This window comes from Neopsephotus bourkii, unplaced genomic scaffold, assembly GCF_033783945.1.
Source record: "Neopsephotus bourkii isolate Nb327-2 ecotype Australia unplaced genomic scaffold, CSIRO-AGI_Nbou_v1 NB_457, whole genome shotgun sequence".
Lineage (NCBI taxonomy): Eukaryota > Metazoa > Chordata > Aves > Psittaciformes > Psittacidae > Neopsephotus > Neopsephotus bourkii.
Window position 1 is genome coordinate 1,459,270 of NW_026900959.1, and position 26,245 is coordinate 1,485,514.

At 45.0% G+C, this 26,245-nt stretch overlaps 2 protein-coding genes across 2 annotated transcripts in view; one reads left to right on the plus strand and one right to left on the minus strand.

Moving 5' to 3' along the window:
- Positions 1 to 1,860: 1,860 nt before the first annotated feature.
- On the plus strand, positions 1,861 to 5,434 carry GNRH1 (gonadotropin releasing hormone 1). Its single transcript, XM_061349736.1, has 3 exons — positions 1,861 to 2,089; positions 2,801 to 2,896; positions 4,763 to 5,434. The coding sequence occupies exons 1-3, from the start codon at positions 1,898 to 1,900 to the stop codon at positions 4,799 to 4,801; spliced, it is 327 nt and encodes a 108-aa protein (XP_061205720.1). The 5' UTR covers positions 1,861 to 1,897; the 3' UTR covers positions 4,802 to 5,434.
- Positions 5,435 to 8,839: 3,405 nt separating this feature from the next.
- Positions 8,840 to 26,245, minus strand: part of DOCK5 (dedicator of cytokinesis 5) — a 69,886-nt gene continuing 52,480 nt past the window's right edge. The window contains exons 39-52 of the mRNA XM_061349727.1: positions 25,686 to 25,775; positions 24,475 to 24,579; positions 23,277 to 23,418; positions 20,827 to 20,908; positions 20,557 to 20,641; positions 19,762 to 19,848; positions 19,410 to 19,586; positions 17,452 to 17,535; positions 16,583 to 16,720; positions 16,308 to 16,474; positions 15,425 to 15,602; positions 13,470 to 13,608; positions 11,846 to 11,961; positions 8,840 to 10,095 (exon numbers count right to left, since the gene is read on the minus strand). Coding sequence (XP_061205711.1) covers positions 9,997 to 10,095; positions 11,846 to 11,961; positions 13,470 to 13,608; positions 15,425 to 15,602; positions 16,308 to 16,474; positions 16,583 to 16,720; positions 17,452 to 17,535; positions 19,410 to 19,586; positions 19,762 to 19,848; positions 20,557 to 20,641; positions 20,827 to 20,908; positions 23,277 to 23,418; positions 24,475 to 24,579; positions 25,686 to 25,775 — 1,689 coding nt within the window. The 3' untranslated portion in view covers positions 8,840 to 9,996. The remainder of the gene's footprint in view (positions 10,096 to 11,845; positions 11,962 to 13,469; positions 13,609 to 15,424; positions 15,603 to 16,307; positions 16,475 to 16,582; positions 16,721 to 17,451; positions 17,536 to 19,409; positions 19,587 to 19,761; positions 19,849 to 20,556; positions 20,642 to 20,826; positions 20,909 to 23,276; positions 23,419 to 24,474; positions 24,580 to 25,685; positions 25,776 to 26,245) is intronic.

Consider the following 26,245-nt stretch of genomic DNA (forward strand, 5'->3'; position numbering starts at 1 on the left):
GCTAGAACAGAAACCTGTGGAGAAACACGACTGTAGAAAGATGCTAAGGCCAGGCCATCATTAGACAGAGTTAAAGTGGTGGGTTAATAAGAGGTGCAATTACTGGGCTAAGCAGCCCCCTTCTCTCTTTAAATGTCATCCCTCAGGATGAACAAATCTTCCATTTGCATTGAAATAACCTTAAGTTTGGGGAGGCTCATCAGGGAAGAAAGGAGTTACAGGAAAACCTCCCTTCTAAAGCCATGTGCCTACGCAGGGGTGATGTTTCTCCTACTGAAACCAACTATTTTCACAGCTTGATCAGTTTATCAGCTGAAGTTAAACGTTGGCCACTCTTGCTGTGAGTAGGAGGAGCATTAGAGCAGGAAGAATTACTCTTTGCTAATCACTAAATCCTCCTGAAATTATTTACTTTTTAAATGACTTTGAATCCATTAATGTCAGAGAGGTCACGGGAGCAGGCAGAGAGGATGTTTGAAGAGCACTGAGCAAGAGAGATTCAATTCTGCATAAAACAATGCAGAGCAAGTAAAATAGCTGCCAGGTGGGTAAAAAGAATACATTTCTGCAGGCAAAAAATACATTTCTGCAGGCAAAATTGTTGAATTTAACTCCTGCCTGCAAACAGCTACTGAGTCCTTCATACAGTGCAAACACTCGCAGGACTGAAGAGTGTGCATCCTTAAACACACACACAGGACCTTGGAACATCTAAAGGGGTGACAAGAAACCTGGAAAGGGGCTTTACATAAGGGCCTGTAGGGTCAGGCCATGGGGAATGGCTTGAACCTGCCCGAGGGGAGACTGAGCTGAGCTCTTAGGCAGAAGCTCTTCCCTGTGAGGGTGCTGAGGCGCTGGCACAGGGTGCCCAGAGAAGCTGTGGCTGCCCCATCCCTGGCAGTGCTCAAGGCCAGGTTGGACACAGGGGTTGGAGCAAGCTGCTCCAGTGGAAGGGGTCCCTGCCCATGGCAGGGGTTGGAGCTGAAGGAGCTCTGTGCACACGTGCAAGCCCAGGCTCTTGTTTAAGCATGGCAGAACTGTTTCCATCATGCCTGATACACAGGGACGGACTAAGCCGAATTCCTCACCCATTTCCAGACATCCTCAACAACTTCCAACTTCACCCCAAAACTTTTACTTACAAATTAGAACTCACTGCAAGAAAAGATGGTGCATTTTCCATGGGGCAGCAGCAATCAGCTGGATTTGAATGGCAGCTGTATAGCTTCTTAAAGAAAAGCTGTTACTTTTATTGCTCTTTGAGAAACCAGCTGAATTTAATAGCTGCACAGGAGTGTTCCAATTATGTGCTTTACTCCCGCTGCATTACAGCACTTTTAAGAACAAAATTGCAGCCTGGGAGACAGAATTAGGTAAAGTCACCTGCTGTGAAGGGTTTGGCCTTGGGATGGTTGTGTATAAAACCTGAGAGGACAAGAACACTCACAGGGCGCTTTCAAACGGAGGAGAGGTGGAGTTCCTCTGCAACCTCTCTCAGCAAGCAGGTAACGTGACTGAACAGCGTGCCGTGTTCTTTCTTACCTGTTCAGTGCTTGCAGATGCTAGTATTAGAAGGAACTTGGTTAGAAGGGACTGCAAACAGCACTTTGTAAGGAGCAGGGGTAATAGAACAGAAACCGGCTAAACTTAATGCATCTGTGCAACCTCCACAGGGACTTCCATGGAACCTTTGAGGTCCAGACATTCTGGAAGCTCTGAAAGGGGGATCAAAAATCCTACTGTAGATCCTCATACAGATTTTTCAGCTATTAAATCTCTCTATAAGGAGCTAATCCACACTTGGAGAAGCTCAAAAAGCCAGCTCCCACATCAGCACGATGCCACCGGGGTACAGAGATCCAGAACTGCAGCATCTCCCTAATTCTATAAGATCAAAATGGAGCTGGGATGTTGTTATGGTCAGAAAGATGTTGTGTTCTCTCACAGGATGGAGAAGTCCAGGAAGATCTCTGTCAGCATCCTCCTGCTTGTCCTGACTGTGGAGATCTGCTCGGCTCAACACTGGTCTTATGGGCTGCAACCAGGAGGAAAGCGGAGCGCGGAAAACATGATGGGATCATTTCAGGAGGTGGGTTCTAGACTGTACAACACCCTGTGGCTTTAGCTAAGATCCCTGGTCTGGAAAAGATGCAAGCAAAGAAGAGGTGACATAGCTTCACTGTATATATGTCTATATATCTATGTATCATTATATCATGTCTATGTATCTATGTATCATGTCTACATATTACATCTATGTATCATTATGTCTATATATTTATCTATCTATACATACATATATACACACACACATCTTTTTAAAGTAGTAGCTGGAAAGTAACTGCTGGGGTAAGATGACACTTGGAAGCCTTACAGGAAGATGGAGAGGCCTGGGCAGGCTGCTCCAAAGGAGAGATGATGGAGCCTGAATTCCAGGTTAAACCTGGTTTCATCCTCTCCCTACTTTCAGCCTCTGATGGGCTGTTTCAGACAACATTCATCCAGAGATGCAACAGGGGGTGGCTGTCACAGGGCAATGAATTAGAGGGTAAGCAGCTGGATGACAAAGCTGATGTGGAAGGTTCTGTCCCCCAGTGACTTTCCCATCCTTTCTGGTACTTCCTATGTAGTCCCTTGTAATGGCAGTCCCAGCATCCTGATTTTAAGCTGGCTGTGGCACCTGGGAAGAGCTGAATGGAAACTGTTCAGTGGAACAGTTTCCTCTTCCCCTGTACCAGGGCAGCGCTGCTTCAGCAGAAATAAAGCCCCTTTCTCAAGGCTGTGTCACTTCCCACTCCAGATTGCAAGTGACATGGAAAAACTCGGGGAAGTGCAGAGGACGGAATGCCCGGGCTCGTACCAGCGGTCCAGGCTCCGCGCTCTGAAGGAAGCCGTGGTGAGTAACGGAGGTAACTTCATCCCTATGGGAAAATCAGGGGATGGGTGCAGGCTGGGAATGCACATGGAAAGAAGAGAAAAGAGGCTGGGGGAGTAAGAGGCGTTAAGTTCAGTTCACATGTGGCAATGCTGGCTCTGCCCCAGTGTCTGCATCAGCCTCAAGTCGCTCAGCCCTAGGACAGGGCTATGTTATCCTTATGCTCCTGTGTAGCAATGTCATTACCCACTAAATCAAAACCAAGTCAAACACATTCCACCTTAATATAAATCTATGCAGCATTCACAGATGCTTAACTTCAAAAGGCACACTTTGCCAGCTGAAGGATCAAGCCATATGGAAGCTGCTGCTCCCAAGGTCCCTAGGCTGGGAAATGGATTTTCCATTAGATGCTCTAATGCCATGACAGCAGAGACTTTGCATCCAAGCTGACTGCCACAGAAAGAACACTCTCAAGCCAAAATGTGCTCTTTAATACAGCAACACCTTGATGGGGCCAGATGGTCACCACTTCCTGGGAAGTGTCTCTGAGCTGTCCTAGAAGTTGAAACTCTCAATCTCTACTTCACTTGTGAAGCCAAGAGCAGAAGTTCCAAGCACGCACTGCAGCTTTCACTGAGGAAGCTGGCCCCAGTGAAGGCTCATGAATTGAGTACCAGTGCTGCAGGCAGGGCAGAGCCAGGCTGCCACTGGATTTGCATGCAGGAACTACCTAAAAATGAAGTACTTTTTAGGTCATCTTTAATCCTATTTGTCCTGAACATAAAACGGAACATATAGGCTGGACAGGGCTTGGAGCAAGCTGCTCTAGTGGAAGGTGTCCCTGCCTGTGGCATGGGTTGGAACTGGATGAGCTTTAAGGCCCCTTCCAACCCAAACCATTCTAGGATTCCTCTTCCAACTTAGCTCTTAGGCTTGCTCAGAAACCACTGCTAATCTTGCACATCAATACAAAAGCTCCTAAACCTCAGCATCAAACCCTTAGTTTGCATGTCTTATTCCTGTAGCACAGCCTGAACTATGCGGCCTTCTTATTTCTAGCTGCTTAATGACACTGAAAACAAAGTAAAGCTTTTTCCAGATGCAGCTTTTCCAATGTAACACATTCCTGGAGTTGCTACAGGAATCTTGTGCAATGAAAGGGGAGGTGTCTGGAAACGGTCCACCCTGTGGAAAAACACTTCCAGTTATCTTCATCATTTCCTGGAGAAGCTGGTAGTGAGCACAAACAAGAATACACCTAGCTAAGGCACATCAGGGCAAACCAGAACATGTCCAGCCAGGGCATCCATCCAAAACACCTCAGGCTTTTGACTCTGAGGCAAGAACATACAGAAACAAACAGATAGGAGACCAGATCCAGCAGGATGTGACACAGGAACACAGTTTCCACTCAAACAGCACTAAGCTACACAGAGAATGGTAACAGGGCAACTGTGCCACTCCGTAATGACCCTGTGATGCTTTTGCTTTCTTGTCTCTGCTCTCTTGGCCAACTGCTCAAGCTCACAGAGGCGTTGTTTTGTTCAGGTTCATGCTGGTTGCCCTGAGCTGCTGTCAATGTGTGGTGTTCAACAGCTGCTGGGTTACACTCCAAGAACTGCTGCGGTGCGGGACTCACCAACAGATGTAAAGTTGGTCATGCACTTTGGGATGAAAAGGGCCATTATAAGTGTCAGTTACATTATACTGGGTGATCAGATCCCGGGGCAGGTGGCAGAGAGATTCCGTCGGGTCAGGTTTATGTCATTCTAATCCTCCTCCCATGTAGACCATGAGCATTTGAGCATCTCACCAAGCCTTAAAACTCCATTATTGAAGTCATTTCTTCTCTTTAAAAGAAGTATATGATGTGTGTGTCTACAGGAAAGTCTGATGGAAGAAGCCAGACAAAAGAAGCCTTAACCCATGAAGCCAAAGGGAACAACAGAGCCAGAATAAAATGTCGAAGCTATCAAAATTCTCTTCCCAAACCCCTCAATTCTCCTCAAATGGACTTTGCTCAGATTGCTGTATGTGAATAAATCCTCTGCAGTTGCATGTTAATAGTAGGAGATAACTGTTGTGTTGATTACTAGCTTGCATGAAAAAGAGAACACGTTCCAGTCCAGTGGTGGGGACTCAGCAGCAGAGGGTCTGCTTTGTGTCCTCCAATGAGAACTTGGACATGACAGCTTTTGTTTCCCAGATGCAGACAATGCCTGGCCATGGGCTGTGTCTGATCTCACTGGTCTCTGGATAAAACAGTAATGCAACATTAAAAACCAAGGCTAAACTTACAGTTGGGATGTAATTCCACTCGCGCTTCTGTACTCCTTGCATGAAAGACCTTTGTATGCTCTTTTTTTACTGGTTCACTCATAAAAACTACATTTATTTTAAAAAGGTATTTACAAACTTTACAACAGTTAATACATTTTAAAAACCACGAGAATTTATACACCTTGCTTTACAGACTTAGTGAATCAGATGTCATTTACCCAGAGAGACGCAGACTCCCTTTCCAAAGCTTAGCTCCTGCTCTTTCTTCAGAGCCAGTTTAGAAGCTGTATTTTTGGCTGATTCAACTGCAGAGAACTAAAAGAAAGAGGAAGAAGAGAAAGGTCTTTGCAGTCTGCAGAGGTGCGTTTTGTAACTGAACCATCACACCCAGCATCTCAAATCGCTCACAAAACACTGCTACACAACATCCACATTCTCCTGAATTCAAGATGAACGAGACCCAGGGTTTATCATGTCATTAAACCTTTGTAACGCCAACAGTGAAAAACTACATCAATTAATAGCATGCATGTTGGGGCTGAATTTCAGAGCTGCTGAGGATTTACACCTCTGCTGAAGAAAACAGACAACTGCAGACCACGCATGTGAAAACCAGGTTTGAAGTACGCAGTCAGGCACGTCCAATACAGCATCAGTCAGACCAATACAGCATCAAGAGATGCTTTTCACCTTTATTAAGCTCCTCTGTCCTCCTTTGTGTACTCTCTGTAGTGCCACATAGTCCTAAAGATGCTTTCATGTTAACAGGAGCAGAGTTAGGTGAACCTCCAGTGCCTTTGAATGAAATCACATTATTCCTTTTCTTTTTCTTTCCCATGTAGTCCTAGGAAAAGCTCACCCTGATCCCCTGGATAATTTGGTCTGCGACAGTAAATAACAAATAGAGGAGGTTTTTAATTACAAGAATTAAAAGAAGGCAGCAGTATTGGGTCAGGAATGCTTCCACCATAAAAAAGCTTACAGTTAAATTACAGACATCTTAAACTTACTACTTCCATTTACACTTACAAAAATAAATAAGGAGAGAAAATCTGAGCCATCATCACTCCAAGTCTAACTCACTGTTCATGTGTGGAGCACACTGGGCTGCACAGTGTGAAGGTCATTAGATGCAGGTTCTCCAAACCCACTGCATAGACGTGATGGTGTTTTCTGCCACTGCAGATCACAGAGCTGCTCTCACTGGAATCGGTGTCCTTTCCTAATCCAATAATCCACTGCAATGGAAAGCTGTCTGTTTCCCTCCTCCCTGATGTGGATTAGAGCCTGTATCATTTTTAAAGGAATGTATCACAGCATGACAAGTTTTAATTAAAAGCTCCAGAAAACAAGTGATGAGCATATTTCTCCAAAGCAAACCAAAATCCTCTAAGACTTGACATGTAACACTAGCTTTGAAGAGCACAGCTATGAAATGGGATTAGAGTTTTGTCTTCTCTGCAGACTCGGCATTTAACTTGGAGGTTTGTTTTATTCAAAAGCCATGAATTGGGTAGAAACGCTGCTGTTTGCTTTCACTTCTGGGGTGCAGGGATGACAACGTTAATGTTCTACTCCCATTTCTAGCTCTCCAGTTTAAAAGGCAGTAGATGACACTTCCAAAAGCACCTAATGAATGTGGAAAGATGATTCTGATTTTGAAAACGAAGTAGTGAGACCTTACTAAATTGACTCTGAAAGTTAAATCTCAGCATTTAAGTCAGGGAAGTACCACAGGAAAGAGAAGAACACTTAAATCACCAGTGGTCTGGTGGGATTTCTCCTAAGTGTGGGCACTTAATTTCACTCGATGAAAATGAGCCAGGCCCCATCCTTATTCATGCACGTAAATGCCCAACTGCCTTTAGGAATCTGACACTTAGAAGACAATGCTCTTTCCTGAAACTGGCACAAAGCTCCAAAGCATCAGTACAGAAAGTCCTTCTCGTACCTCTAAGCAGCCTGTGCTGACTTGTATCAGCTAAGAACAGAACTCCCCACACACCACAATGTGAATAATACAGCTGTCAAAAAGAAACACCTATTTGTGAGTTGGGTTTCCCAAAGGCAAGAAGGAGAAACAGGGAGAGTTTACAGCACTTCAGAACAAAAACAATGCTAAGGAAGGAAAAATCCCCCGACCTTAAACCCCTTTCTGGCAGATTTGCCAATGAAATGCCCAAAATATCCCACTCTTACTCTGTGCTCTTTAGGCATCAGCCGCTCTTTTCCTTCCAGTTAGGGTGATGCCTCAGCTACAACAGTCTCCAACTGGCCAAACAGCAAAGGCAGCAAGGAGAAACGCCTGACCTGCATGGACAGCACTCCGAGTTTAAGGAACCTGCCAGGTGAGGCAGTGGATTGCAAGCAGAGCACACAGGAAGGTAACACCTGCACTGCTTTTGAAGGAGTGGCTCTGCAGTAAAAGCCAAAGACCAAAACACAAACGAAAGGCCCGTTCATAAACCTCATCTATAAAACTGCAAAGGAACACCCGAAACAGTGAGAACCAAAGAGCATTAGGAAAGGGTCACTGAAGATCAGCTGAACAGCTCCTCCCAAGGTCAGGCTTCCTCCAGTGAGGTTTTTTTACACAGACTAGTGCCCTCCTCCAGGGAAAGAACCCCATGTATGAGTTAAAGTGATTAAAGCGGATCAGAAAAGTAGGGAAAGAAGACTCAAAAGTCACTTGGAACCAGAATCCCCACAAGTGACAGTTTGTTTCCCCACAACAGACAAACCCTTCGCTGAGATTCCTACACAGAGCCCTTTGTTTCTGCTGGCTTACCACAGGAGTTAAAAGCCAATCTGCTCTGAAAGAGAAGTGCACCCAAGACTGAGGTCACAGGCAGATGCAGAATGGGGGAAGGCACTGAATTAAGAGGTGGAGTTAATACCCACTTTGCTACAATTCAGACCACATCCTGATGTTCTGCCTTAAGCAAAAGACAAGAAGTTCTTGTTCAAGTGAAGAGTTTCAGAGGACCTGAACCTTTAGTTCGCGTGTGCAGCAGAAGGAAGACGGTGGTTACAAGAGGAGGAAGCGGGCAAAAAGTGAGACAAGAAAACCCTGTGGTTTTCAAGTCAAGCAGCACCTACGTCCAAGACCATAATGTGGAGCTGACAGGTCCTACAATGCACCAGAGAGAGGGGGGGAGCCACGGTCAAGCTGTCCAGGAAGGTCTCCAAGATGTCCCCTGAGAAGGCACCAATGCAGAAGGCAGCTGTACGTGTGCTAAGCAACAACAGGGCTGCAGATGTGCATGATGCGACTACAACTTCCCAATGCCTCCAACTTGTTCTGTGATACGAATCCAAAAGCATCCTTCCACGAGAGCAATCTGTTCCACAGGGCCATGCAGGCACCAAAGCAAATGCAGCTTCTGCAGGTTTCTTTAACAGGAACCACACTGAAGCCAAATGAATGTGGAAGAACAAAAGAAAGGGCTACTTTGGTCTGAACAAAAACCACCCTGTGGCTGCTTTGGTTTTGTTTGTCCCTGAACAGAGGAGAACTGCACTGCAACAGAGTCTGAAACTGAATTGTCTCCTGGCTTCCCACCTCAGGGCTGCAGCACAGAGCAAGCAGCCCTGAAAGGTGCGAAATGAGGAGGAGTACTGATCACAAATGGTGATGTCCCGAAGGGGTGCGCAGTTAAGTCTTCCAAATGCATCCCAGTGGCTGTTACAAACCCAGATCAAGGGAGGCTAGAAAACAAAGTGCAAGAACTGCAACAGATGGGTGCAGGGAAAAAAACAGGATGAGAATTAGGTATGGTTTTGTGAATTTACCCAGCCAAAGTGAAGGTTACAGTAACTTTCTGGTTCTGAGGTCAGGATGTGCAGTTAGATCTGTGCACTCCATCCTCTCAGGTGCTGGCACCCGTACAGTGCTGGTCTCAGTGCATCTTCTATTCTTCTCACATATTCACTGGAGTGAGGCACCTTTTTGCACCCTATTAAAAAGCACAAGATGAAACATTCTACCTAGTCCCGGATGCAAGCACAAATCACGGAGGTAACACAGCTCAGGGTGGAGTATCAACTGCTCTGTAGTGTTAAAACCAGAATCAACAGGGAAATTATGACAAAGTACTGGTGAACCTAAACTCTCCATTGGGAGTGAGCAACTGCCACTACTCAGAGCAGAGATGGTAGATGTATGTATTTGAGGTGAAGGCAGAATGTCTGCACTTCATCTTCAATACATATGATGACGAGCAGAAAAAAAAGACCTTATTCTGCTAACAACGCTCAGGTCTCTGCCTGCAATCAAGGACCTTTGGAGACTGCACATCACACACCAGCACCTGACATCCCAGGAGCTGACGTTTCACAACTCAGGGCTGGCTGTGATCTGTTTCACTTCATGCAGATCAGGGCTGGGCTATGCCACAGGGACAGGAGGAGGGAAGTGCAGCTGTAAAGTGTGATGAACTTATGTGAAAACACCGCAGGACACATACTGGTGTGGCTTACCTTGTGCCAAACACTGGTGCAAGTCACTACTGTGACACATCTACACTAGGAAGGAGCTGCTGACATTGCATGAGGGAAAGAACTCGGGACAGACAAGACTAAGAGAATTCCAGCAGGGTGACCTCTCCTGCGATGTGATTAGTGTCTCAGTACTGGAAAGGTAAACCAGAGATTAGGGCATACAGTCACAATATCAGTTCCTTCTGATAGCTCCCAAAGCAAACTCCAAAGGGAGCAACTGGAACGGCAGGTGAGACCACTGGTGGGTTCGGGGCAGAGAGCCCCAGCACTGTCAGTAAGATGAAAGCAGGCATTTCACTCTGGGTGCTTGCTGCTGCGCCAGTGAGTGCTGATCCTCACTACAAGCCTTGCTCTGAAGAGACAACGCTGGATTTCCTGGTTTTTGGGGGTGGAGGGGGAGGTTTGGCTTCACGTCTGCTGGGGAGTGGTGGAGCAACCTGAGAAGACAGAACAAAAACACACCTTAAAATGAACCACTGCCAGCAAGTTAAGGCATTCTGCTTTATCAAACAGAAAACCCAAAGGTCCTGTACTGCCTGATGCTTCTTCCAGGACCAAATCTTTGAACTCAGCCTCTCAGTACTATATGCAGTAGATCACAAGGGCAAACAAGGACAGAGGCCCAGGAGCTAACAGAAGAAGGTACGTTTTTGTTGCTAGAATATACTTTAGTTGCAGACAGACTTTAGCTGCTTCTGACCTGACTTCAAGTCAAAGCCATCTGTCCCTCTGTCCCACTCCTGTTTATCAGCAGAAAGGCAATCAAATCATTTCACTTATGGTTTCAAAATTCACCTACGTTTACCTTGCTGGCTGGATGAGCTGCACCAAGTAGGGGTCAGAAGGATGCAAAATGCTTCCAAATCAGAAAGGTACAAGGAACTGCATTAAACAGCAGCAAGTGAAGGTCTACTAAAGCAAGCCACAGCCTCCTGCCCGGCACAAGGGCTTGCAGGATGCTTCTTGTGCTTTGCTCTAGTGGGTTCTTTCAAGAAAACCCTTCAGAAAATACTTTTACAATCTCCCTTTGGTGCCTCTGAATCCCTTTCATTGGGCTGCAAGCCAAGGTCAGTGTTGCAAGCCAGAACATGTCAGTAATTAGTTTTCTTACAAGACTCAAGGGAAGGAGGCTCTTTTATTAATCCTCTTGAACCAGTGACTTCCACAGCATCCCTCGAGCTGTCACAGTGCCACCATTCACACCACCTACAGCAGCTATACTGCCTCTTCTCAGTCAATCCGGACCAAATGAAGGGCAAAGGAGAAAGCCCTCCTATTTATCCCATGCTTCAAGGCTTTATGCCAGTGTTGTATCTCTCTCTAACAGAATTAAGTGATCAGCAGGTTTGCTGTCTTCCTGTGCTGTCAGAGCAATCATTCTTTACATTCTTTTTGGTCAAATTCCAGTTCATCTCACTAAAGTACTCCATAAATCCTGTTGGCAAATTGGACTGGGGAAGACATCCAGCCCTTGCACAGTTACAAAAGGATGCTTTCTTTTGCTGTGCACTGGTAAGCAATTACAGTCTCCTTTTACGAGCACTAGTTCAGGGGCAGATGAAATGATTCTGACACAATGACCAGAGCATTTGAGCATGAAATATCTGCAACCTGTCTGGAATCCCCTACTATAAGAGAAACATTAGTTGAGAGCATAAAAAAAGTGGCAATTTGATGTTCTTAGAAGTAAACCAACTTCACAAACTGGAGAAAAGGGCTATGGTGATACAATACAGACCAGTTTCAGTGACTAATATATTGACAAATCAGATTATTCTGAGCTGAGAACTCAACAGCAGACATTTATCGTTTCTGAACCTCTGTGAACTCTTTTCCCTTCTCTTCCAGGACCGGATTACAGTGCTGGGTTATCCTCATCCTGGTTTTGAGACGTTTCAATCATTGTGCCTGTTTGTTTCCAATAGAACTTCCCACCCCCACACACAGTTTGCCTATCCCAGGACAACACAACTCCCACTTGGAATCCCAAAAACAAGGGATTGCATTTGACAGCCTTCTCCTGAAGCAAAAAAACCCCTCTTATCCTTTGTGGTTTCAGGGAGTGAAGCAGTAACCCGAGGAGACAAGTTTCAAGCAGCACCACCCTAGAAGCAGCTCGGAAAATTCCGCTGGTGTCTCTGTCTCCAAAGCTGTTTTCCAAAGAAATGTCAGCTCTCATTTCCTTACCTCCACAGAATTCCTGGGGTTGCTGTTCTCATAGGGCTTGCTCTTGGGTGGAGGGGGAGGTGGGGTGCTCTGTAAGCCAGCACTTGCCAGTCCATCAGCTTGCAAGGAGGGGAAACCTAGAAGCAACAACAGTAATGAGAGAAGACATTCAAGTAGGTGGAAAAGGAACGGGAAATGGGATTGGCCATGTAGAATTTTAAGCACAAGATATTAAATGAATCTCTCTTTTGGTCTGTGTGCAGTTCTCTGCTTTAGCAGCTAAACCTGAATGGGTATGTCAGAGTAGAGGCACAGCTGGATCTCCCTTAGGTTCCAAATGCCCAGAAGAGTTCTATCTTCATCCAGTGAATCTAAGCTTCTGTGAAAAATGCATGCCTGAGAGAAAATTGAATCCATTATCACATCTGCAATGTTCAGTGGGGTTTCCTTTCAGCCTGGGCCTCAACCTGAGAATTCACTTTGATTTTAACTCCAATTGATGGAGCAGATAAGGACCAAACTTCAGAAGAATTCCTGCTACTGAAGGCAGTTAAAACCGCTTGCTAAGTACAAGAGTGAGGTTTCAAATTCCTTTCACAGCTCTTTCTTCACACAGTACTCCTGCCATTGTTTGTGTTTCTGGTTGTCTCCCCACTCCATCCCAGTCTGACATGTATTCTTTGGTTTTAATCCTCTCACAGGTTTTAGGCTAGTTCAGTTCATATTGTACACTGGATTCTGAATGACATCCTTCTAGGAGGAAGGACAGTCAGGTCCTATGTATGAACTTGAAACAGAGCAGTGGAGTCAGAAAGGCAAGAACAAGCAAGGAAGCTGTCAGTGGTGACACCACAGTTGTAATTTTACCTTAGCCATGTTGATCTGCTGTTTCAGAACAAACTGCAGAGCTTGCTGGAAATGCAAGGATGGGAAAATGCTCATTTTGCTAATGCTAAACTCCCATCTCTTTCAGGTATCACATTTATCAGCTGAGCCTCCAAGCTGCAGAGCAGCTTCCCCTGAAACATTCTGCCATGTGATGGGAGTCCATGAATGACCAAAGCTTTCGGGGCTTGCTGAGAAAATCCAGCCACAGAGCTGATGAGAAACACCATGCTGGATTGATGCAGTTCCACCCAGTGAATCCACAGGAGATACTCCTCTAGTATGTGCTGTAACCTCCTGACCTGATGCATTTACAAGCATCTACATTGACTGCATGTGATGTTCTCCTTGGCATTTAATATACCTTCCCTCATCTACATTGACTGCATGTGATGTTCTCCTTGGCATTTAATATACCTTCCCTCATCTACATTGACTGCATGTGATGCTCTCCTTGGGGATAATATACCTTCCCTCAAGTCAACACAGGAGGAAACAAGAAAGAAACTGGAAAAACCGTTCTCTGGAGTTCATCTGATATACTGATTGCAACAAGTGATATGGAAGTCACAAGTATGACTGCAGTGCCTTTGATAGCACTGCCAAACCCTGCTATCTGACAAAAATGTCTGCAAATATTAGGAGCCTAGAGTCACTTTCTGTGAAGTACTTCAGAGCAGTTCCTCCCTCCCTCCCCAGTGAGGTTACCCCAGCAAATACACAGCAATTCCTACTATTGCCCTGAAATAACAGAACTTACTTTGGGTTCTTGGGGTTTTGGGAGTGATGGGTGGTGGGCTTCGAGGTGTTGATTGCTGGAGCGAGGAACCCTGAAGCAAAGTCAGTCTGTTGTCTCCTAATTGAAGACTCTTTGGCCTTTGTGCTTTTCCTGACATGCCCTGGGTGAAACAGAGAGTAAACAAAGCCCTTAGAAGTCAGCAAGGTTGCTGCCCACGCATGGGATAACCAGACCTGTCACAGAGGCATCAACGTGCTCCAGAAAAGCCATGCAGAGAGAGAAAGGTGCAGTCAGGTGAAACGTTAAGAGTGAAAGCAGTGCACGAGCTGAGCCGTGTCAGAAGGCATTCACTGTGCTCCTATGACACATCCAGTTCTCTGTGGGACCTTGCTAACTGCGTAGCAATAGCAAACTGCTTTTAATGACCTTAGTGTATTAACCGAGAAGGGAAGACGTCAGGCTGAGGAACTGCTGCATTTGACCTGCAGTTCTGTGAACAGTTTTGGAAGGGGGTAAGCCTTTCCAAGAAGAAAACACAGATGAAATTTGGGCACAAGTCAGGACCATTGGTATCATCCAGCTCCTTCGGGCTGTGAAACATGACTATTTCAGGCTTCACAGAGCAAACCCCTTGTGTATGGCACTTGGGAGATATTGTTCCTTCCAGTGTCACACACGTCCTCTGTGCTCTTCATTCAAATAATGAGGTCATCTCAATATGGCCTCAGTGTCCCAGTGAACTGGTCGACACCATGGGCAACCTCCCAGATCTTTTCCGTCCAGTTTTACTTCATCAAGTGATCAGCAGCTGATATCAGTTTGTGGTTTAAACCCATTGAATTCAAGGGCAGCTCTTGCAGAGGCAGAAGGCCAGGTCTCTTGAACCACTAACATTAACAACTGCAGCCTTTCCTCTGGGGTTGAAAGCCTGTCAATACCAAATGACATGATTCTAGAACCACCTTCCCCCTTCTTATAAATATTCTGCAGGCTCCAAGTGCTGGCAGCACCACTCAGATTTGATGAGAATTCCTGAATATATAAGCAGCATAACCTGTTCCTGCCAGATTCAGCTGAGGTCTTGGGAGAAAAGGGGAAATACAAGAACTTGTGTTTCTCATTGTTTATGCAGCCTGTGTTAAGTCAAATCAGTATCACTGAATCACCAGGTTAACTACTCAGATGCCCAATTCTCCCATGCTCTCTGACAGGGTAACACAGTCTTTGCATCAATCAGGATAATACTCTAAGGTCAAACAACTCTACTTCTGGGCTGAAACTTATCTGTTCGTATTAGGTGTTTGTTCTAAATCCCACTGTCAACCTTAATGCCAAACAGCCTCCACCACATTCCCCATTACAACACTCCTGTGGGGACAGAGATTCTCTTTTATTCCTCTTGCAAATGATCTGCTCAAGGAGTAAACACTCCTGCCCTCCCGCAGGAGGTCTGCAGCAGAGTACACACTGGGAGAACCAGTTTATCCAAGCCCCAAGCTGGTGACCTAAGTACCAGACCTTCTTTATTCAACTCCCCAGCCTATCAAACCGATCTTCACCGTGCACTACGTCTGATGAGTGCAGTGGTGCTGACTGATAGCAGCTGAACATCTGGTTGGACAGCTGGATTCTTTGAGTGGGCTCGCACCGTCTGCCTGCTCCAACAAAACCAGAACATGGGGCTGAGTGCATCACAGAGTCCTCCACTCCTACAAGGATCGAGGGCACTGAGCACCTAGATGAAACATCAGTGCCTCATGCTTCCAGTGTGCACCTAGAGCCAAACTGCAGCTGGGTCTGTGACACAAGTTTTCCACATAAAAAAGAAAGCCAGAATGACTCAGATGACCAAAGCTTTTGGTAGCTGAACCCCTCCCACTATTTAGTGAAGCTCCCAATGACAAACATGGCTGATGGAAACACTAAAGGCTCCTGCTAGGGATTTTACTACTGATAGGTTTAAAAGGGTTTTTTACCATTTTGGAAGTCAGTTCCAGTTCTGGCTCTTTCTCTACAATAACCTGAGACTTGCTAATACTCCACTCCTTCCGCTTCAGTTTGCTAATCCGGTTATCACCATCATCTTTCATGGGCAGCTCCTCAGCTCTGGAAGCTGTTGATATTCTTCTCTCCAAGAGAGGTTCCAGAATAGATCTGTGGCCCACACCAAGAGTGAAAACACATGAAACATGAGTCCATCAGACATGTAAAGTGCTGTCTGCTAGAAGCTGTGATCTCTTAGTTTGAATAACAGATTACTGCAAAAACCACCTCTGACCAAGGTGTTTTCAGTGAGATTCGTGCTCCTAAGTTACTCCAGCTATTTGCCAGACCTGCATTTTCTGCTGAACCCTGCCACTGAGTCTGCTGTGTGACCTTGAGCAAGTCACCCAGACCTCCTGGCTGTCACAGATGCAAACTAAATGCACAGAGAAGTGACATCAGGAAATCTTTCCATGTGTGGCAGCTACAAATAGGTAGGAGGAACAAGTACCATACAACTGTGGGCCTCTTTGCAGATCCCATCAAACTAAATCACCTTGCAGTATCTTACAGCTCTGTTTTCCCAGCATTCCTGGGGAAGAAATACAGTGTGCATCTGAAACACTGCCTCCATCCCTCTTCAGTATCATATAGGTAACTGGGACTTCAGAAACAGCCAATTCCCAGAACTATCCCTAGCTGAGCTTCAAACCCACTATCTGTAAATGGGAATCACAACATTAGTTTCCATTTAAAGTCTGATGTGTAAGAATTCCTACTGTGTATGGAATAAATCTTCTTTTTAAGAGCAATTAATTCTGGCAAAGGCATATCCCCACCCAAGTAAATCCCATGTAAAAGCTGATGATTACTCACCCATCTGAACCCGGTCTGGAAGAAGTGCTATCAGACGATGTGGAAGATGAAGAGACCACAGAAGAGGCCACAGATGTGACAGAGAGCCGTCTCAGCGTGGAGGACATGATATAGGGCAACACCACAGAGCCTGACCTGCTCTGCTTCCTTTCAGTGAGGGAGGGAGGCTGCAGACAAACACCCCTGGGATAAGTCATGTAACACTAACTCACAAGTGGGAAAGGGGAGACTTGGCTTTCTTTAAGGCAGGACACTAAACACCCAGGTATGCTTACCAAAGTGATCACACCATACTGCTTCTCCACCTTCTTCTTCAGCTCCTTGAAGCAGGCTGTCAGTCTGTCATGCAGAGGCTTCAGCTGCTCTGTCAGCTTCGCACCATGGATCCTAATCCCTTCTGCCAACAACGGCATCTGAAAAGAGGAATGAAAAGAAGCTACAAAAGGACAAATCAGCTCTCCTGTTCCAGGAAGGAATTTTCTGTGCATGTTCCACATCTCAGATACACTTTAAGGACATAAATCAATGCGGTTTGAGTTTGTAGAGGCAAAAAAAGCAGCCACATGGCAAGGAAGCTCAGCCACTGGCTCATATCTTGACTGTTCCAGCTCCACGTGTTCAAGAAATGTGAACACTTTCCCCACCTACACCTATGGCTCTCTCTTCCCCACTCAGATTCCATATTCTGCTTTAGAAAACAGAGCATATTAAATGCTGGGGTATCACTTCCCAGCCCCTGAAGCTGTGTGACTGTGAGGTAGCTTTAACTGGGCCCTGTTGTGTGGGAATATGTCAGGTTGCAATCTGAATTGCAAGAAAACAGGGCAGTTTTTCATTGCTATGCAGGCTAAGAGAGACAACGTTCATTGCTCAGGCTGACAGAGCACCAGGTCTGATGATTTCCTGAAAAGGTAAAGCTATCTTGTTACATTCATGAGGGAAGAATCTATGCCACACTGGCAACGATTTCAGAACAGTATTTTAGAGCAAGGCAAGGCACACGGAACACTCTAGACCACAGTTTCAGAACACAACAGCTTCCAGATTGTTCTTACAGCATTCATCTCCATTCTCTCTCCAAAACAAATGATACTGGAAAAACACCTGCACATACAGTGCTCCCCCTTCTTTCCCTCTACAGTACCTGTAAAGCAATGAGTTGCTTGAGCAGCTCAATTTTATCTTGATCTTCAGGATGTTCTTGAAGATACTTCTCTGTGAAAAACGCCTGAAAGCAGAGACAGTTTCTTCAGTTCCAACTCCTCATAAAGCAGCATTGATGTGAATAACCCACGTCACATCACTTCTTGCACAAGTGCAAGCAGCAGATCCCATCTCTTGAGTTCTCACTTTCAAAAGGCTCTTTTATGTTTAGCACTCAGTGACCTAGAGTACACACCAACTACCTCAGCAGCAGAAAGGTGAACAGGGCATCTCCTGCCTGCAACTTCCTTAAGCTCTGTGATTGAAGCTCTTAAGTCCAATGTTACCACATGAAGCTTGTCACAAAAACACAGTAGAAATACAGGCTGCATTGACATTTTTGACTCATGGTTTGATCCAACAAAGCACCTTTGGTCCGTGCTTCTTATGTGTTTAACCTTTAATCAACAGAATCTGCTCTCAGTTTGAAGCTGGACAAACACAAGTACACTTTTCCTGGACTGAAGCTTTAGAATGGTGCCAAGTCACACTAAGTGTATTGAAAATGTATCACAATTTCTGCTCAGAAGAACTGCATGTTTCTTTTTCCTAGATAAAACTCCTCATCATTTTTCATCTGGTTTGAAAACACGTCCCTGATCTATTTCAGCCTCTGTGTTCCATTAACCGGACTGTATGTACCAGTGTTTATAGGCCTAGAGGTACGACTCTGCAAGAGGCTGATGTCAAGAGGAGGTCAGGCTCTGGAAGGACTGCTGGGTAGGCCCCAGAGGATTACTCTTGAAAGTGTTTAATTATTGCAAGAAGAAAGCGCACGTTAGAAACACAGGCTTTGGCTTTTGGCTACAATGAAACAATTAAAACTCAAGATTTTAGCCGCCCACAAAAGCCAAAATGTCCTGCACTGATCTTCAGCTGAAATAGGAAAATATGAAGCAGGAATGAGTATTTCCAGATGTGCTTCGGATACTTTGTGTTTCCTCGTTTTAACTGCTTTCCCACTTTCGTAATTCTAAACTTTATGTCAACCTTAATTCATAAAATGGGAGGGTTTAGGGCCAAATTCAGCCCTGGCAAGGCATATGCAACTCCTCTGGAATCAGCAGAGTTAGACCCCAGATAAATCAGACCCTCTCTCCTATAACTTTTGCACTTCATTTCATGTGACTGGAACACATCTGAGTAGAATTAAATGTGTTTTAACACCATCCACTCAGTTTATGGAAAAAAGCAATGTATTTTGTGCTGGGAATACCATCATCAGATAGTGGGAGTAAACACCTTAAGTTAAACATCACGAAAGGGAAGAACATACATTGTTCAACTGAAGTCAACTGAATCACAGAATAAACCTGGATAGGAAATACTGCTTTTTTCCTGAAATATCTGCTCTTTGCTGTAATACACCAAAGGCAGATTATCTGCTGGAAAGAGAAATCCTCATTTGCCTCACCACTCTATATTAGTTCTATGGAGAAACACGAGCTCTTTTGCTTTCCTTTGTTACTTGCGATGTGCATTGGGCTGACCAAGCACCTCAATGCCCCCATGAGGTAGGATCATGTTATTAGCGCTGCCATAAATGAGGCCCAAAAGAGCTGCATCATTCATTTCTGTGGCAATGCACAGCATTAAAACTAAGCACTAAAGATGTGGATGTTTCCCACCTTGTAGTCTAGGGGAAATCTCTCATCTTTGTTCTTTTCTCCTCTGAGCTCTGAACACACAGATACAGCTCCAGAATGCACTGAGTAGTAGCTGAAAACTGAACTTGAAATCTCCCACAGAATCATAGAAGTAACTAGGTGGGAAAAGACCTTTAAGATCATCAAGTCCAACCTTTACCCCACCACTAAGCCATGTCACTAAAGGCTTCAATCCAGGTCTTCAACACTGCAGAGGTCAACAGACTGAGCTACAGACAAAGTGAAAAAAGACCTTTTCATAGTTGGTATATCCTCCCATCACTGCTGGGTCCACAATCCCATTCAGGAGCATAGAGAGAGGATGTACAGGAAGACTCCGGTCCCAGACATGCTGCTGCACGATGTTGCTGATTTTCTCATTAGTTAGCTCCATCGTTTCTATGGCGTTCTCCAAGGGGCTGATCTCTTCCTGATGGAAAGAAGAAACAGGATAAACCTTCATCTGCCTCCACTGAATATGAAGTAACTCCTCGTATATGAATGGCAGCCTAACAGTGGAAGGACTACTTCTCCTCACTGTTGCAAGACTCTTTGCTTCATGAAAGATTAGAAGGGATTAGACCCAAGCCATGTGCAGGACTCACCGTTGTAATCTGTTTGACTTCAAACCACTTGAGGATGCCTGGAAATGAATATGCTGTTGTGTAGGTTGTCCTTTCTATCCACATGTTCTAGTTAGAGAAGGAAATAAAATTCCAAGATGTAAAGAAAATATTGGTCTTGCAATTTAATTCTCTTGTGCAGCAGAGCACAGAGCCAGGCTTCCAGAATGAGCTGGCAGGACTTACACAGTAATTCTGGCGTGGAATCCAGGGGGTTTTGCATGAAATACCAACTCTACTGCAATGCTATCAATGTTAGCAGCAGTAGGCTGTTACCCTCCATGTGGACCACTACTAGCAGGACTGCTACTATGGCATATTTAGTGAGAGTTATATGCAACATGACCAAATATTGCACATGAGCAACACTACACCTCATAGGCAGCAAGGACAAAGGTGACAACACTACCTCCAAGGCTCACTCTCCACTTCAAACCTTAGAAGTTGGCCTGAAGTTGAACTGATGCATCACGGTTAGTGGCTGGCCTCCCCATGGATGGCTACATCACTCACAGCACAATAGCTACAGATTCCAGATCAAGGATTTTGAATGTTACAACTTCAGCTGTGGAGCCCCTTGACATTATCACATTGGCTTTAGGTGAAGATTGCCATGTGAAGTACAGCCCTTTGTTTCTGCTACATTTTTAATACCAAAACTCCATTGCCCAGGTGGAGGGGTAAAAGTGACAGTGCTGTCAAAATGCCACCAACAAAACCAGGTATAGAACTGTCTGCTCATAGCTCAGACACTGGCATCGAAAGCCAAGGACTCACAGCAAACTCGTTGTCTGGATCTTTTTCTCCTTTCCTGACCGGTCGGGAGTGTGTGAACTGCTGCACCTCGTTTGCTCTGTAGTAGCTAGAATGAAGCAGAGTAAACGGTGAGTTTTCTCACCTCCCATCCTCCTTACATAAATGTTCTTCTGCTTCCTCTCAAAACCAACCAAGTTTAAGCTGGACGTGAAAAGATTTACACAGGACACAGAGGCACCTCCTCCTGTGTGCCTGGACTAGTTGAGAAAAACACAGAGGAAAAGAAATTACTTTAAGATCTGTTCAGGAACAGGTTTATCTTTATAATTAGGCGGCAGGTTCATCACAGGCTTCACAATGAAGCATTGCACATCTGAGCACCTAGAGTTAAGGATGAAAAACTATTGGAAAGCAGGAGAGGGAGGGAAATACCCTCCCTGTTTTCCTCAAATGTCGGACACTTCTCACCAATTCCCTGTGCTCTTGTCACGTTTGAAGAAAATACTTCCTGGCTCATCAGCAACCACGGGCATCCTATTGCTTCTCCTAGTTTGTCCTCTACTTGTGAGCTAAAAGCCACAAAGATAAGGGCTGTACAAATACTTCCAACTACTGAAATCCCCTGGCAGGATGCTTGGGAAGCCTGGGGGTTACTGATTTCTGCTCTGGAGACAGGAAACAAGATTCTATCCTGGGTTCTGTAATGGATGCATCTGTTTCTCTTCTCTCCCTCAGCACCCCATGGTTGTCAGATTCTTCCATACAGCGAAGGAGCTCCTCCTTCCCTCCCACTTTTTAGATGGATAAAGCTAATGGAAGAAGTTGGCTGGTTTGAACCAGTGAATGTCTACTTCATCTTCAGCTTTTCCACCTGTGAACCATGACAGATAGCAAAAATAAATTAGTAATAGCATCCCTAAACACAACAGCTTAACAATGTTGTTCCTCCAGAGTGGAACTGAAGGCTTTACAGAAGTAAAAACCTGTATGGAAAAGTAAAGCATGATCAATTTGACTCTCATTCACAGATTATTCCTGTGAATCACCTGCCAACTGCACCCTGAAGTGGCACTGATTTACTGGTGGGCAGGGTAGCCCTACACATCCTTTATTTCACTGAGGGTAGTTCTGAACAGTATTGGGAAAGCAAAAACAAGGTCTCTCTGCCCGCACTGATGAGCCAGCTGGATACCAGCCAAATCAGAACCCAAGCACTTATAGCCATGCTGCATCAAGCACTGAGCCCAAGCTAATACATTCTTTCTCTCAGGAGAGCTTATTAGCTTGGGCTTCATGCCATGCTAAGTGTGCTATACAGCCTCTAGTTCAGAACTGGGGGAAAGCTCCTGTTCAGGTGTGCAGGCATTCCCCAGGATGGTGCAGAGCCCAACTGGTACCTCCAGGACCCTATTCTGAAACAACCAAAGGAAGAATAAGACATTTGATGGTCAAAAGAGTGAAAAAAGATTAAAAGCAAAAGCCTGAGGCAAAGGAGGTTAAAAAAGCATGAAATTAAACCACACTGCAGAGCCACCACCGCCTGCCTAACACAACAAGAGATTTGGGCACTCAAACTCCTCATCTTTTCTGAAGGTGTTTGTACGAGTCTGAGAAGAACCTGTACCAAATCCAAACTATGCAGCTGCTCCCCTTTACAGTGGGGCTATGCCAAAGACCCGGAACCAAACACCCCCAAACTCTTGGAAGAGTTCAGATCTGGATCCAAATTTTGCAGTTCACGTTCATCTTGAGCCAAAACCGTTACAACAAACACAAACAGATGCTAAGGAAATAGCTGAAACAAAGCAGCAACAGAAGAGGCATTTTTTGATACCAAGTTTGGTCTTGAATGACTTTTAATTTCCTATGTGGATTTAGTGCTTGGCAGGCTTATTGCAAGGGAAGCATCTGGTATCACTGCTTGAGTTGTGCCTTTGTGCACAGACTTTTAAGGCCAAAATGGACCATCAGATTCTCTCGTCTGGCCTGTGTAACACTGGCCTGTATAACAGAGGCTGGGAGCTCAGTAACTTGGTTGTGACTGATACACATCTTCCAGGAGCACGCCTCCTGTCAACTGGAAGTCACAAACAAGTCTCTTGCTAGGTTGCACTTGGTCATGCTCACAATTGGGATCTTAAGCCTTAAGTGTGCTCTGGGACACACAGTTTGGAGTCCCACCAGTGTAAGGAAAAAACAGTAATAATAAAATCTTTAAAAGTGCTGTTCACCCAACAACTTCCACCATCAAAATCACATCACAGTGCTTACAACATGGCTTTGAGGAACCAAAACCCAAAGCAAACCAACAGCTACTTCCTAAACGCTGGTTCACTGCAAGCCAGAAGAGAACATACGTCCACTTACTTTACATCTCACTTCCACTGCCTGTATTTCACCTTTTAACCTAGAAGGCCCAAACTGGACCACACCTATCCTACAGCAGTGAACATCACCTGCTTGAGAAGGTGGCACGAGAAATCCTGACCTGGCATTTGTCAAGGTTTCATCCTAACAGCAATTTGTTTAACTCTGACAATACCAAGCTGTCTTTCACTATGTTTTAAGGTCACTACTGCAGTTCTGGATAGTCTTATTTTCATGCCAGCCCCTGCCTTCAAGGTCCCCCTGGTGCAGTAAGTTCCTTGCTTATTATTGTTGTTTACCAATTCTAGGAATTGGTTATTCTAGGCAGGAGGCAAACCATGACTGTGACAAAACGTATTTGAACCAAAAGATACACTGTTTAGGAGAAGACTTGATCTCTTCTCCTGGAGGGGCAGTGCTGGTCATCTTCTCCGCACTAGGGAACTGGGTCAGCAGCTTCAGGTTGAAGTCCTCCCTTCGTTCATACTCTTTGCCACGATAGATGAAAATCTTATTCTGTGGGTAGCAGAAGAAAAAGAATTAAGAGGAAACAAAGCCATGAGCAAGAGCTTTCCAAACACACCCAGGGAATCTCAGGTCTAGTTTATATGAAGGGCTGTCTCCTGGCTTACCAACCAGAGCACGTGAGAAGAAGCACAGGCTGGAGTGAGAACAGGAGCAAGGCCCTGCAATGGCAACCTCGGATTTGCCTAAGAAATTCACTGTTCCACACATGTTACTGAGCACGTTCGTCCGTTCTAGCACTCTAAGCACATTCAACACATGAAATCTCAGTCAGGGCTGATTTTAGGGAAGATAACGTGTGGTTTCTGGAAGGGATGGATTCAAAGCCATGGCCTGGAGATGAAAGCCTCCGATGCCATCCGGTTACACAGTTCCAAGTTAACATATTTCTTTTTTATTAAGCTTGGCTTCCATTTAAGGCAATAACTTCTAACAACTCCAGTCTGAAAATGGGAATGTTCCTTCATTTTAAATCATAATCAGGAATATTTTCTAGCGTGCTGCACCCTGCCCATCTGACTCACTTTGGCTGGATTCTTGTATTATAGCTAGCATAGATCCAGCAATGCTTAGCAGCAATCTCAAACAGGAAGCACCTTTGCATTTTAATCCTTCTGCGTGGGACAGATTCTCACCAATGTGCCTGAGCACTGAAATGATCCCTGTCCTGAAAATAAGGTTGATTCAGGCTGAAAAGCAACAGGATAAATTCTTTACAAGCTACACACTGGCACTAATATGTACGTATGAATGGCAACAATCATTTCTGAGGAAGACTTCAGGGCACAAATACAAAGGTAGATTCTGTTTAAGTCCTTATGAGAACATACCACTCATCTAACAAACCCTACTGCAACACACTAACTTTATTAAAGCTGGTAACGCAAACAGATCTGGTCTCTTGCTTGTCTCTTTTTATGCACTGAAGTGTTTTTAAATACTTAAGGGATTTCTCTCAAAGGAAAAGGAGTTTGCATCTTGGAAGCTCTGCAAAAGTACTTTCAGGGTACCCACCAGCCCAGAATGTGAGTGCTGAAGCGTTCTTACCCGGAGGAAAGAGGGGAACCCCTGACCATAGTATCCAACAGCAAAGTACTCTGGCTGAGGCCTCATTGCCTTCATGATGTTCTCATAAAAAGTAGCTCGTTTCTTCTGAAAAAGAAAAGGGCCCCAGGATTATCCCTCTGGAGCATTCAGGGACACGGCCAGACTGCAGCAACGTTCCCAGTGACAAGTCCTGATCTCTTAGTTCTCCCCTCCAGAATACATTTTACAACTGTGCTTTCATAAAGTGTCTCATACTTATCCATTTACTTGGTTAAATATTTGGTTTTTCTGGGCCAGGATCAACTGCATCTCCTGGTGTGCAGACATGAGAGCAGCGCCACGGCATCCAGGACACCAGGAGGATACTGGGAACCCTCAACTACAGCAGCACAGATTAAAACTAAATATGTTCTGAAACTGAGCAGGCACAAATGGTGACAAATGTCAGAGAACTGGCAGAAAGAAAACTGGGCAGATGACTCTCATATGAAAGAACATAAAGACCATCTGGCTTAACAACTTTAGCTGCTACAAAACATCATTCAGAACCAAGATGATTCTATAGTGCTGTGTTCATGCACAGCAGTTTTATCACAGAACTAACGAGGTGATGAGATTTACGGAGCCTGAAAATACACCATGCAAATGTTACCTTACGTGATTAACACCAAAAATGCCAAAGATCTGCATATGATGTTGTCATGCTAATTACGAGGTCAAAACCACACACTGAAAAAAGAGTATGGAAATAGTCTTCTAATATTGAGCTTTACGAAACCATGGGGGTTATGTTGGTTTGTTTGTCATAGAATCATGGTTTGGGGTTGGAAAGGACCTTAAGATCATCCAGTTCCAACCCCCCTGCCATGGGCAGGGACACCTCACACTAAACCAGGCCAACCTGGCCTTGAACACTGATAGGGATGGAGCATTTACTGCTTCCCTGAGCAACCCATTCCAGTGCCTCAACACCCTCACAGTAAAGAACTTCTTCCTTATATCTAACCTGAACTTCCCCTGTTTTAGTTTAAACCCATCACCCCTTGCCCTATTGCTACAGTCCCTGATGAAGAGTCCCTCTGCAGCATCCCTGTAGGCCCCCCTCAGATATCGCTGCCTTTAACATAATGTATGTTGGGCTTATCCTGCTCAACAATATTAATTTAAGCAGTCAGCAGAGAATGGAGAAAATGAAGAAAAAAAAGTCTTACCAGGAGATTCCCAAGTCCCTCATAATCAAAGACCTTGTTCTCATACATGTCAGCCAACTCTTTGCTTAGTTGAATGGCTTTTTCCCACATCTCCATGGAGGGCAAAGGGAGGCAGGTGGGGGAAGAAGAGCACAAGCAACATAAAAGGCTCAGTTAAAAGCATTCATTACCAGAGATAGGTAAACAAAGCATTCAGCTGATTCTCATTCAGGCAGCACTTTCATGCACTGCCAACTTTCCCTCAGCCTCCATGCTGTACATTTCTTGCAATCATTACAGTCACACAGCTCTTTTGATTTGTAGATCTGAAAGTGATTTACAAAGGTTTCCACTGCTACTCCTGGTAGAGAAAACTGAGGCACAAAGAGGTGGAAGGACATGTCTAAACTAAACAGCAAGGGAGAAAAGCCCAGGTGGTCTCCTCCTACACTAAAACTTCATTCACTGCATCACGCTTCCTTGTGTTTGTCTCATTTAGCTCTGGTAGAACCATCTATCCAAAGCGTAACTAGCATAGGCTCAGTATCAGCCAGACAAGCTATTCTTACTGCAGTGCAAAA

What these genes read in the sequence shown, in the direction of transcription:
- GNRH1 (XM_061349736.1), top strand. Translation starts at nt 1,898, where the DNA reads ATGGAGCTGGGATGTTGTTATGGTCAGAAAGATGTTGTGTTCTCTCAC. An exon ending in TGATGGGATCATTTCAGGAG is followed by an intron (nt 2,090 to 2,800) that starts GTGGGTTCTAGA and finishes TTCCCACTCCAG; the next exon opens with ATTGCAAGTGACATGGAAAA. An exon ending in GCGCTCTGAAGGAAGCCGTG is followed by an intron (nt 2,897 to 4,762) that starts GTGAGTAACGGA and finishes GTGTGTCTACAG; the next exon opens with GAAAGTCTGATGGAAGAAGC.